Below are 12224 nucleotides of genomic sequence, written 5' to 3' on the forward strand. Positions count from 1 at the left end.
ATTAATAGTCAAAATGTCAACTCAATCTTATGATGACAGACTGTCTAGTGACATGCTGGACTTCTCTAGTCTGCTTAACCCCTGTCCATTTCTTACAATCGACTGAAAGCTCGCATTCAGATCTGCCTCCATCCAATCAATAACCAATGAATAGAACCAAGTTCTGCCCTACATTTTGTCTTTTCGATCATCTGTTTCACTCTGATGTATATCACAATTTGGAAGAAAAGATCTGTTGCTACTTATGTTAATGTTTTCATTTTACATTTAGGTTTGAATTTGGACACTATTCAATAGATAAAAATTAACTTGAAATATGAAAACTAGAAGTTAAAGTTAACAAACTTTGATGTTGGCATGAGAAAGCTTGAATGAGAAGGTTGAAGTATTTTTAAAGGTAGAAAAGTTAAAGTTTTTAAGGCCGTAGGTTACTAAGATTCTGTTACTAAGTTCTGGTGCACAGACTGGCTGTCTGTCCAAATCTATAATGAAAAATATATACACAATACTAGGAGAAAAGTTTCAACAATGTTTATTGGAACACTTTCATAAACTCACTTTTGAAAGAAAAAAAGCTCTTGATAAGACAAATGAGAAAAAAAAAAAGGGTTTTCCTTTAAGTGTGCATTAAAAGTTATGTAATACACCAAGCATATACTGTACCACTTTTTTGTCCCATCATGACTAACTTATTAATTTTCCAATGAATGACAAGACACCAACCTCTTACATTAAGGAACATTTATTTTTTCTCATTCGTCAATTAAATACAGAGTGCAAATAGTTAAAGACCTTAAAATAACCGAACACTGAACATCGTACAAAGTTGGACAGTTTAGTACAGCTGGAGCTCTGCAGTCTGACCATCATTTTCCCTAGATACGGACCACAAAGCTTGTCTTTAAACACCTACACGTATCCCTACAGTTCTGCAAAAATTACAGTTACACATTTAGTAATATCTTCAAATTATCATTGTGCTCGAATACACAGAAAAGAAGAAAAAAAAACAATCCACAATTCAACTTGATATTAATAAGTATGTCTGTACACAGAGCCACTCTAGCAGTGACGGTGAATTAAGCGATTAATCGACATGGCAGCAGGAGATTATATGACAGGCATGATTTTCATTTTCGTGTCACGTTTTACAGCAGGAAATATGCACTGCAAAATAAAGCAGAGAGAGGAAGAGCACTGCAGAGATAGCAAATATTTACTCAAGACTGGACTTCATGCACTTAAATCAGAAGCAATGAAAGAGAGAAGCACTGCGTGTGTGTCCCTCTGGTATATCTATAGCTCTACGATCGCCCACAAGGTGTCATTAATGTGAATCAGTGTTAGTTATTTATGCAGGACTTCACCTGTGACTGGCAACAGGAGGGGGTTTACTGGTGCCGCTATACTAACATGACGATCTTTTTTTGTTGATGCTTTTTTTTTATCATTATTTTTTGAGGTGATATATTGGCCTCCTGTGTAGTTGGGGTCCTTCAGTGCTGGCAAAAGTTGTAGTTTTTACTGGCTATAGTGTTTACTCATACAGAAGCAGAGTTTATTCCTTCTTTTTGGCCCCAGGAACCTTTTCTCTAATCCTGAAAAGCAAACAGAAAATTAGACTGGTAATATTATGTAAAAAAAAAAAAAAAAAAAAATTTTTTTTAGGCCTAACATGGTTTAATGTTCATTAATAGTAATACAGAACTTACTTTCCCATTATCGAGTTAACTTGGGTGCGCACCAGTCCCAAGTACTGATCAATCTGCGTCTGAAAGGGAGAAAAAGAATATGAGGATTCACCATAGACAATATGGAAGTCAAATGCATTGGTATTTTGGTATGAAGTCTATACTAAAAAAAAAAAAAAAGTAACAATTTATTTTACAATGTCCTTGTTACATGTTACATGTAGGCACTATAGTAATAACTATAAATTATGCATAGTTACATGTAACTAACCCTAAACCAAACCTTAATCCTAATCCTATAGTAAGTATGTGTATTTAATTAATATTGCTCAGTACTTAAAGGGTTAGTTCACCCAAAAATGAAAATAATGTCATTTATTACTCACCCTCATGCCGTTCCACACCCGTAAGACCTTCGTTAATCTTCGAAACGCAAATTAAGATATTTTTGTTTAAATCCGATGGCTCCGTGAGGCCTGCATAGGCAGCACTGACATTTCCTCTCTCAAGATCCATTAATGTACTAAAAACATATTTAAATCAGTTCATGTGAGTACAGTGGTTCAATATTAATATTATAAAGCGACGAGAATATTTTTGGTGCGCCAAAAAAACAAAATAACGACTTATTTAGTAATGGCCGATTTCAAAATACTGCTTCATGAAGCTTCGGACCGTATGAATATTTTGTGTTGAATCAGCGGTTCGGAGCGCCAAAGTCACATAATTTTAGCAGTCTGGCGCTTTGACACGCGATCCGAATCATGATTCGACACAAAAGATTCATAACGGTCTGAAGCTTAATGAAGCAGTATTTTGAAATCGGCCATCACTATATAAGTCGTTATTTTGTTTTTTTGGCGCACCAAAAATATTCTCGTCGCTTTATAATATTAATATTGAACCACTGTACTCACGTGAACTGATTTAAATATGTTTTGAGTACATTAATGGATCTTGAGAGAGGAAATGTCATTGCTGGCTATGGAGGCCTCACTGAGCCATCGGATTTCAACAAAAATATCTTAATTTGTGTTCCGAAGATCAACGAAGGTCTTACGGGTGTAAAACGGCACGAGGGTGAGTAATTAATGACAGAATTTTCATTTTTGGGTGAACTAACCCTTTAAATCCAGAAAATCTGACACTTTGATACTGTGGCACAACATGGACCTTAGAAAGAAAAAAAAAAAGATTTTTGGGGGGGAACATTACCTGGTACTTTTCATAAACCACTGGCACACTAAACATGGAAACAACCGCTAAAGAGAGAAAGACAAAGGAGAAATACAGTCAGGACAACAGAGAGATGGACAATTGAGCTGCTCTCCTAGAATGCTGCATTGTGTCATTTAATTACGGATGTTAGAGGTTGTAACACCCTGACCTACAGCAGTCTGAGTGTTTGTGAGATCACCAACCTTCCTGACATGAAATTTTGGTTGTGTAATTAAGATGTGGATGGAAATCAGACAGCAAACACACAACACACTAGAAACATTTCTTAGAACATGAACAACATTCACAAATCAGTGCTGATGTAAGAGAAAGGTTATCAAAAATTTATTTAAAATTCCAAGACATTAATCAGCTGTCTGCATCCACTGGTTTACAGCAGTAACTACCGTTCAAAAAGGGTTTTTTGTTTTGTTTTTTGAAAGAGATTAATACTTTTATCCAGCAAGTAAACATTAAATTGATAAAAACTGACAGTAAAGGCATTTGTAATGGTATAAGAGATTTCTATTTTAAATAAATACTGTTCTTTTGAACTTACTATTCATCAAAGAAACTAAAAAAAAATTATTCAGAACAATGTTTTCAACATCAATGATAATAAAAAAATGTTTCTTGAGCAGCAAATCATCATATTAGAATGATTTCTGAAGGATCATGTGACACTGAAGACTGGAGTAATGCCTGCTGAAAATTCAGCTTTGCCATCACAGGAATAAATGACATTTTAAAATATATTAAAATAGCAAACAGTTATTTTAAATTGTAATAATATTTCCCAATATTACAGTTTTACTGTATATTTAATCAAATACATGCAGCAGTGAGCATAAAAGACTTCTTTCAAAAGCACTAAATAATCTTTTGTATGTTTGTGTTGTATTCTTACCCAGAATCAACAGGGTCAGGCCATTAAACAGAGCTCCAACATACGTCAACAACCACATCAACACTGCAAACTAAACACAGACACATGGTCAACTCAATTCAAAGATACAGTTGTTTTAACTGAATGTTTCTGCTGTCAAATTACCTTGACATCTTTTAAATCCTTTAAAGAAACACTCACTAACTTCTTCCACTGTCTAACAAAATTATCAGTACTTAATATCTTTAAAATGATGAACACCTACATGAGATGAAGACTTAAGTGGCCTAAAACAGCCGTTTCATTCTAAAATGGGTGGGTGACGCTCATGTTTGAGATCACCAGTTGAAAGCAAGCTCGAAAATTATTGGACACTTGGTTGTAAAATATAAAACAAATATGCGTGCAAATAGATCATTTCTACCAAGGCATCTGTAACTGAAAAATGTTGTGTAATACTTCATCCATGCCAATAGGTGTCAGTATATAGACTGCTGTTGTATCAACCAGTAAAGCAAAATTAGTGAGTGCGCCTTTAACACAAATTGAAATTGCAATAGTATCATCGAAAATTTGGGAATGTAATATTCCTAAATTAAATATTAATAGCTGTTTTCACCTTAATGGAGTCGACCAGATCCTGAACCAGAAACAGCCTGCGAAGCTCCTTCAGGGTGGAGTTGATGTACAGCTGAGTCTTATCCACATACTTACTGATCTGATCTGCAGAGAGAGCGATTTCCACTTCCAGATAGTTCCTAAAAAAAGAGAGAAGCCATGAGAATGGATGAACAGGTTCATTGCTAATACATACAAATGTAGACAACAAACTGAGTGTTAAACTAACTTGAAGGGGTGACCCTCGTCGGTTTTTTGCACTGCCTGCAGGACTGATTTGTAGACTCGGAAGCTGATGGTGGCGGAGAGGACAGCCAGAGCGAGATACGCTATAACGCTCACCACACTGAACTGGGTTAAAGAGAACAGCAGCAGCAACACGCTACCAAACACCAGTCCAGACTGCTTCAGATCCCGCCAATGTAACAGATCTACCACTGAAGAGACAGAGAGAGAAAAACAAGGTGAAAAGTGATTAGAACAGTTAAAACAAGAGTTCAATCCAGTGGTCATTTCTTATGTACTTTTGTCCATAAATATTACAGCATACACCTGATTGGTCAGCATCATGTCTACACATTCACAGAATGTAAGTTTCTTTGCAATTGTTATATTTTAGTGCAGAAATTATGATCTGAAAAACATGCTGATGTAGACATCTCTCAAATTAGCAGCTGTTTAGTATTTGTGTTATGCTTATCACTATTATTATTAGGGAGTATTGGCCATTAACTCATGACTACTAAACGAAATTAGGAAATTGGGTCTCATTCACTATCCATGTATTCAGACGGAAATGTTTTGTAAGAAGTTCTCCTGTCCATATAAATATGAATAATCTACGCAATTAGAAATTAATGAGTCCCAATTTAGACACTTTCTGATCATTTCCGATCATTTTTTTTTTCTTTTTTTTTTTTTTTTTTAGATTTTTCATATAAACAAAATAAATTTAAATAGAGGTAGCACTTACAAAGAACAATTTCTGACTGATATTTTAGAGCTGTGAAATGTATGTTCAAAATAGACATTCCTATTACTTTCATTCATTTCCATAGATGTGACTTTTTACAGATCTGAAAATCAATTTTAAAACATTTATTTTGCTTTTTTTTTATTTGACAGCAATCCTCCCATGAAGAGGAAACGCGTAACCTTGAGGCTATCAGTTCACACCTGTCTACCTCTCACAGCACCTGTTGTCAACTTATCTAACCCTAACCATCTGTGTGTACACACTATACTGGGTTAATTATTGCTGTTAGCTAAGACAGTGCAAATAGTCATGTTATCAGAAGTGTTGTAATGACCACACACACAGTGAACTATATGCCTTCGCGAATATATCAATGGACACTTTTGGAAGTATAGCAATGAAATGAAGAGGAGAATGAAGGTTGTAAATTTTTACGCCACCACAACCTGCTCATTTTAAAATTTCAGGTTTAGTTTGCATATGGTAAAGCATAACCATGTAAAATGACAAGACAAGAAGCAAAACCTCTTCTAATCTAAGGTAAAATTATTGTCACTCTATCAAGGGAGTTGAATTTATGTTTGCAACATCGCTATAAACTTGTACCATCTTAAGTTACAAGAGTAATCCCCCTCGAAGCAACCTTATGTTCACTGTCTTGCTCAAGGATCACCCCTTGCAGGGTTCAAAGCTTTTGGTTACCAGCCCAGACATCACACAATCCTCCACATGCAAACTGTACAAATCAGTCCCACCGTTCTCTTCTATGCACGTCTGCCATCTACCAATTACATCATCATTGGGAAAGTCTTTGAGCATACAATATATACACTAAAGAGATTAAAACCAAGCACACTCGCCGACCAAATATAACTTTAATTATAGGTCAAGAACACACTGTTCCTGCTCGAAGAGACATTCTGGAGCTTATATTTGCTTTCGTTTTGAATCTGACTATCTTACATTTGATGAAGAACTAACGTCCTGTACTACTAATTTGACGTACTGCTTTTCATATAATATTTAGTAGGGATATAGTTATATTTGGATGCAGAGATTGTTAGTATGTTAGTCCTGTATGCTGATTGTTCAATATGGCATTCTAGCCATGCTAAAGTACACATACACTACCGTATAGTATATAATAACAGCTATGATCCATTCATTTGGTCAAAGAGAATTTACATTTCTTTGCGTTCTTGTATGCAAGTTCTTTCTAATTATTATGATACTTCTAACCAAGCAGGTTTAATGCAAGTGTGTGAGATAGTGGACCAGCTTCAAGCAGGTATTTAAAGGGCTTTTCACACTGCCCTTAACCCCGGGTTATCATCATTCTAAACACTGCTTTTAACCCCAGGTAAAGGAACGTTTCACACTTTTAATTTAGAAGCGGGGTTAACATCGCTTTTTACCCAGGGTTATGAAACCTTGCTCCAGAGCAGGACTTTAGCACCACTTTTGCAGTGTTAACCCCTCATTGTGGTGGCAAACTTATACAGTGTGAAATGATGCGGTGTTAGAATGTTACAGCTAGCAACAGACATTTAATCAGGTACTCATATATTTGCGTGCTTTGGACTGTCACAGAAACACCGTGCATTGAATACGTATAAACAATAAACCATTTCATTGTTACCTTTATAGTCAAAAATGTCCATTCAGTATAAACTCGATAGTACAGTTGGCAATACTAGGATGTGCAATGCTAGAACTTTTATGTAAACAGGTCACGTGCTGCATTCATCCAATCAATGACACTGACACCGCAAACAAGAACGTTAACCCAGGGTTTAGGAATGTACAGTGTGAAACATCGGGATTAATTGTTAACCCTGGGTGAAACTTGAAGCAAGATAACCCAGGATTTAGAATGACCCAGGGTTAACTATTTCAAGTGTAAAAAAGCCCTTAAGAAGACCAGGTCTTTTTTATCTGGCCGCTGGAGGAAAAACATTTCACCTTTCTATCTTTGCTCAAATATCACAAAGACGACACAAGTAGAATTGTTAACTTGTTGCCATGCGAACCAGCAGATTGAGATCTCTGAATCATCTCTTCAGTCTCTGTGGCAACCGAGAGCTCCTTGTAGCTGATGTGCGTTTTCTTTTTTTACACCTATATTTTTACACCTTTGGAAGAAACTGTTACACACTCAGGGAAGATGGTCTGTCACACTCTAGCATGTGCACGACATATGTAGTCCCCTGTGTTATTCTCCCATTGGTCCCACTGGGCTAAATTTAGCCTGGCAGAGCTTAGAGCAGGGCAGAAATATCGGCCATTTTTATCTCGAGATTTTTGCTCGAATCCAAGTCCAAGATGAAGTGCAGTTTTCAGATTTGACTGAGCTGCATACACTATCAATTATTCTTAATTCTGATTGTATCTCATCAATAACAATGTTAAACAGAAAAAAAACTTTAACAGAATTATTAAAATAAAACCCTTGATAATGATACACTTTCCTACTCTGATCTTCTGTGAACCGCCTCTTTAAATAGAACAAGACTAAAAACAGCAACGCTCACACTCTTTCTCCTCACACACACCTTTTATCATTGACTTAACTAATGTAGACTAATAATACTAGTGTTTAAGTATATACAGTAGTTAGGTGACTTAACATGGGCTCTATGATCACATATGGACAGTGGACACTACAGCACCACCGAATTCACTTATCCATCAAAACCGGTGACATCTACAGTTAACTCCATTGCTATAGACTCATAAAACAATACTCTCACAAAGGCCCCTGGTTTTTGATGTCAAAACACCAAAGCACCAACACTAACAGAAGAGAGAGAGAGATACTGACCTGAACCACCCATGACTGCAGACAGCAAGAAAAAGAGAGAGAGACAGTGAGTGAAAAAGCACACAAAAGGAGAGAAAGGCAGAGAATGAGAGGGAGGGGGACCGGCTCATACTACCATTGGCTAATAATGGACACACACACACACACACACACAGACACACAGCATACCGGGTGACAAATAGTTCAAACTGAACAAAAACACAATCGAAAACAGAATTATTTGTGACCCATCACAGAACCTAATTAATCCATCTTGTTTCATACGTCCTATGTGGCAAGTGTGTGTGAGAAAAGAAAGGGGGCAGCAGCAGTTGCTATAGATACAGTGTTCCAGTTTCCCTTACACACATTGCTTAGGGGGCCAGCTTAAAATACGAAGGTGGTGGTGGGGGGTAATTGTGTGCATGTGTGCTGGTGTTTAAATGTCGGAGTGTAATTATAGCATCAGAGAGCTTGGCAGCCAGGGCAATCTTATACCCAACTATTCACTTCCTGAGTGAAAGGTCATTGCCACGGGCAAAGGCCAATATAGAGTGCTACTGTGGAGTTCTGGAAGTAAAAATCTCATTCATTTTCTCCATAGGGGAATTGATTTCAATTACATTTTATATATATATATATATATATTGTAAATAAATAAAATATATTGTTTATATTTACATAATCAACATGTTTTGGATTAATAGTTTTATATTTCTCCATTGTAATTATTTAAATTATGTCATTCACAATGCTCCATAGGACTGCAGTTCTTTCTCTCATTAAAGCCTTTGTCTTTCTGTCCTGTTTTCAAATACTTTTTTGCTTCAATTCAAAGTTTGTAATATAGCTGACTGGTTTAATTCATAGCTTATAACTCTTAAATACTTTTTTAAAAGTCCCAATAGGATAAATTAATGGGAAAAATACTTCTGAAACCGAGGCTGCTGTGAAAGTGGGCACTGTTGCACTCAATTGGCACTGAAAGCCTCAATGTTCATTCAAAATGGCTGAATATCTAGATATTTTGTTTTAGCAAATCAAAAGAGGTTTTCTTAATCAGTTAGCGCTATGCTATGCTAGTACGCTAAGCTGTGAAACACATCCTGGACCAGAAAGGGAGCATGTGTGACCTCCTTAAACTCTGAACTTATGACCTTCACAATGCCCAAGCATATTGAGTTACTGCACTATATTTCCATTAGACACTTTATTTTCCACCATTTTAATATTGTATGAGCATTTTATTTGGCCTGAGGCCACACTCACTTTGTCTTTGTTCACCCTGTTAAACATTAAATATAAAAGTTAAATATTGAAAATTCTGTCATCATTGCCTTATGCCTTCACCTGTATGACTTTCTTTATTCTGCAGAACACAAAAGAAGATATTTTGAAGAATGTTGGTAACCAACCAGCTTTTATTACTATTGATTTCCATTGTATAAACAAAAACAATCTATTTATGTTCCAAAAAAGAAAGACATGCAGGTTTGGAATGACATGAGGGTGAGTAAATGATGATAGAACTTTAATTTTTGTTTGAACAATCCCTTTAAAACAAGCTACCTGTGGCTCAGTCTTCACTGAATCCACACCAACGATGATGTTTTTGTCACATTTTTGTGCCAGTTTAAGTTTTAATTAGGGTTGGTGGTAGCTTATTGGTTAACGATCTGGGCTGCTGACACATAAATCTCAAAAATAGGTGACCCAGACGACAGAGTTACTGCAATCAGAATCCTGGTACTCATACAGTACATTGTGCTCCTAATCTGAATAAAAGAACTATGCAAAATATTAAAAAAAACCTATCCAATTTTCTGCAAGCCAAGTGTAATATGTAAGAATAATCAAAAGCATTGCACACGCCATGGAAATTCCAGAGCTAAACAGGAAATGGAATCTAAGTGGATAGGGTTAGTAGCCCCACCAAATGATACAACGATAATTTAAATCTAGAGGGAATATATGTTCCTAATGATTCATTTAATGGTTACACATATCATGTGACAGGGAAGGGATGTGTCAAGATGATTTGAGGCAGAAAAACATCCGATTCCCTGCTACTCTTGACAATTCATTATTATACTGAATTTTCAGGAATGCTTCTATATGTATAGACACAACTAAATAACGATACTGTACTAATGCATTGTGTACAAACTTCCGCAGTGGTTTTGTTAAGCGTAATCAGGAAGAGATCCATTAATTAGCACATTAGAATAATTATTTGATTTACTTGCTTTAGTTTAATTACTGAAGTTTCTAGTATAGAAAAATGTATATAAATGAGTTCAAATAAAACAGAAACATCGACTTCAGGTCTGTGGGTGGTTTTAAAAATACAGCACTGAATGTTTTCTCTCTGTGCATGAGAATGCATTTAGAGGGGTTTAGAGAGTTCAATATGAATCATCAAAAACAAGAAATGATTTCAATGATGTCATACAGTCCTGCAGGGAAAATGTGATGTCATACAAATAGCATAAATATAGAGAAACTGTGATTAAGAGTAAAGAGAAAATATGCACGTGTGTCCCAAAATGTGTGGAATGTTGGACAGTTCACGCACAACTGTCACAGCTTTCCTTATAAAATTCAATTGAATATATAGTGCATATAGTATACATTCATAGTGTATAGTATGTCATTTGGGACACGATTAATCGATTTGACAGCACTAGTATGCACACATTCACTCTTATTAGTATGTCTATGTCAAAAAGGTTAAACGTTTTTTGTCTTGTCATATTCAGTTATGAATGGCATGGATCAAATGATAGCATATTTTCAATTCAAAATGGCGAAATTCCATAATAAAAAAGCTGAGTAGTTTGCATCACTGTTATTACTATGGGTCGTTGAGCATATCTATCGTAAAACAGTTGTCAAATATTAAATTTTAAGCTACTTACATCTTACCACGCCCTTTCAGTGTAAAAACTAAAGTGTCGCATTGGAATTTGCACTAGTCTTCAGCAGTCTTCAATCAACAATAAGCCCCGCCTTCTTTTATCTGATTGGTCGTCTCAGGCTGCTGAGGTTGACCAGGCTTAAATGTAACTTTTTAAACTGTTTGCGTAATGGAATGCAGCAGAGCAGCATCAAGAATATCAAATATTGGGGAGAACAACTTTGCCATTTCTAATTAGAGGGGACTTGTCCCCCTCAATGCCTATAGTGGTTACGGCCCTGATATGTATTGTAGTGGTAAACATACATTAAAAAGGGCCCTGCAGATGTATAGGCACCAGAAAAATTGATTTTTTATTTTTTTGGCCAGCGACTAACCACTTAGCAACTAACTAAAACCATATGTATGTGTAGAAGATGCCATATTTGACCGCTCCAGACACGTCAGCACCATCTTGAAACGTCAGCGTGTCGTCACTCACAGTAAGAATCAATGATGCCACAACATTGCGCAGCTTCCGACTGTAAAAACCACTGAGATTTAAATTCTCAAAGAAATGGGATAACCTTTCACAGGTATGTATTAACTCAATATTACAGGTTTTTACTATGGTACTTTTTAATGTTTCTTCTTTTACTATGGTGTTAGCTGACGCCGTTGTGTTGTTGTTTTGTGTTATTTTAGCTAAATCATCTGCTGAAGACTATCTATGACTAATACACCCTAGCAAACAACTAGAGACGCCATAGCAACCACCCAGACTGTCTAATACTGAGAATGTTGTCAGGCCAACTATAATGCTTAATTTTTCATCTTGTTACAGACAACAATTTCAGCTTTAAACACAACCATACACAAATACTGTAGCAAACACAGACGGCTAACACGCACACAATGCAGTATCTATAATTGCCATGTCTGCACTCCCTTTATCTGGGTGGACCTTTAAAATGTGCCTGTCATTCCACTGGAACAGCCTAGAGAACGTTTCCTGTTTTTTCTCTATTAAAAAGATCTGTCTTTCTCTCTTTTTTGCAACCCCTTTCTCTTCCATCCTCTCCCTCATTCCTTCTCCAGGTATCATGGATGCCTGAAGAGAATGATGTAATCAGGATGGG

The 12224-nt window shown here is 36.2% G+C and overlaps 1 protein-coding gene across 4 annotated transcripts in view; it reads right to left on the reverse strand.

Moving 5' to 3' along the window:
- Positions 1 to 726: 726 nt before the first annotated feature.
- The window catches only part of rtn1a (reticulon 1a), a 28476-nt gene continuing 16978 nt past the window's right edge, over positions 727 to 12224 (reverse strand). For 2 of the 4 annotated variants that reach the window (XM_051917011.1, XM_051917013.1), the window contains 7 exons: positions 8211 to 8225; positions 4643 to 4850; positions 4415 to 4553; positions 3817 to 3886; positions 2907 to 2953; positions 1713 to 1771; positions 727 to 1598 (listed from right to left, as the gene is read on the reverse strand). In XM_051917011.1, the coding sequence (XP_051772971.1) occupies positions 1559 to 1598; positions 1713 to 1771; positions 2907 to 2953; positions 3817 to 3886; positions 4415 to 4553; positions 4643 to 4850; positions 8211 to 8225 (578 nt within the window). In that variant the 3' untranslated portion in view covers positions 727 to 1558. The remainder of the gene's footprint in view (positions 1599 to 1712; positions 1772 to 2906; positions 2954 to 3816; positions 3887 to 4414; positions 4554 to 4642; positions 4851 to 8210; positions 8226 to 12224) is intronic. The other 2 variants (XM_051917012.1, XM_051917014.1) reach the window with 1 other exon arrangement.

Source organism: Ctenopharyngodon idella, chromosome 13, assembly GCF_019924925.1.
Source record: "Ctenopharyngodon idella isolate HZGC_01 chromosome 13, HZGC01, whole genome shotgun sequence".
Classification (NCBI taxonomy): Eukaryota; Metazoa; Chordata; class Actinopteri; order Cypriniformes; family Xenocyprididae; genus Ctenopharyngodon; species Ctenopharyngodon idella.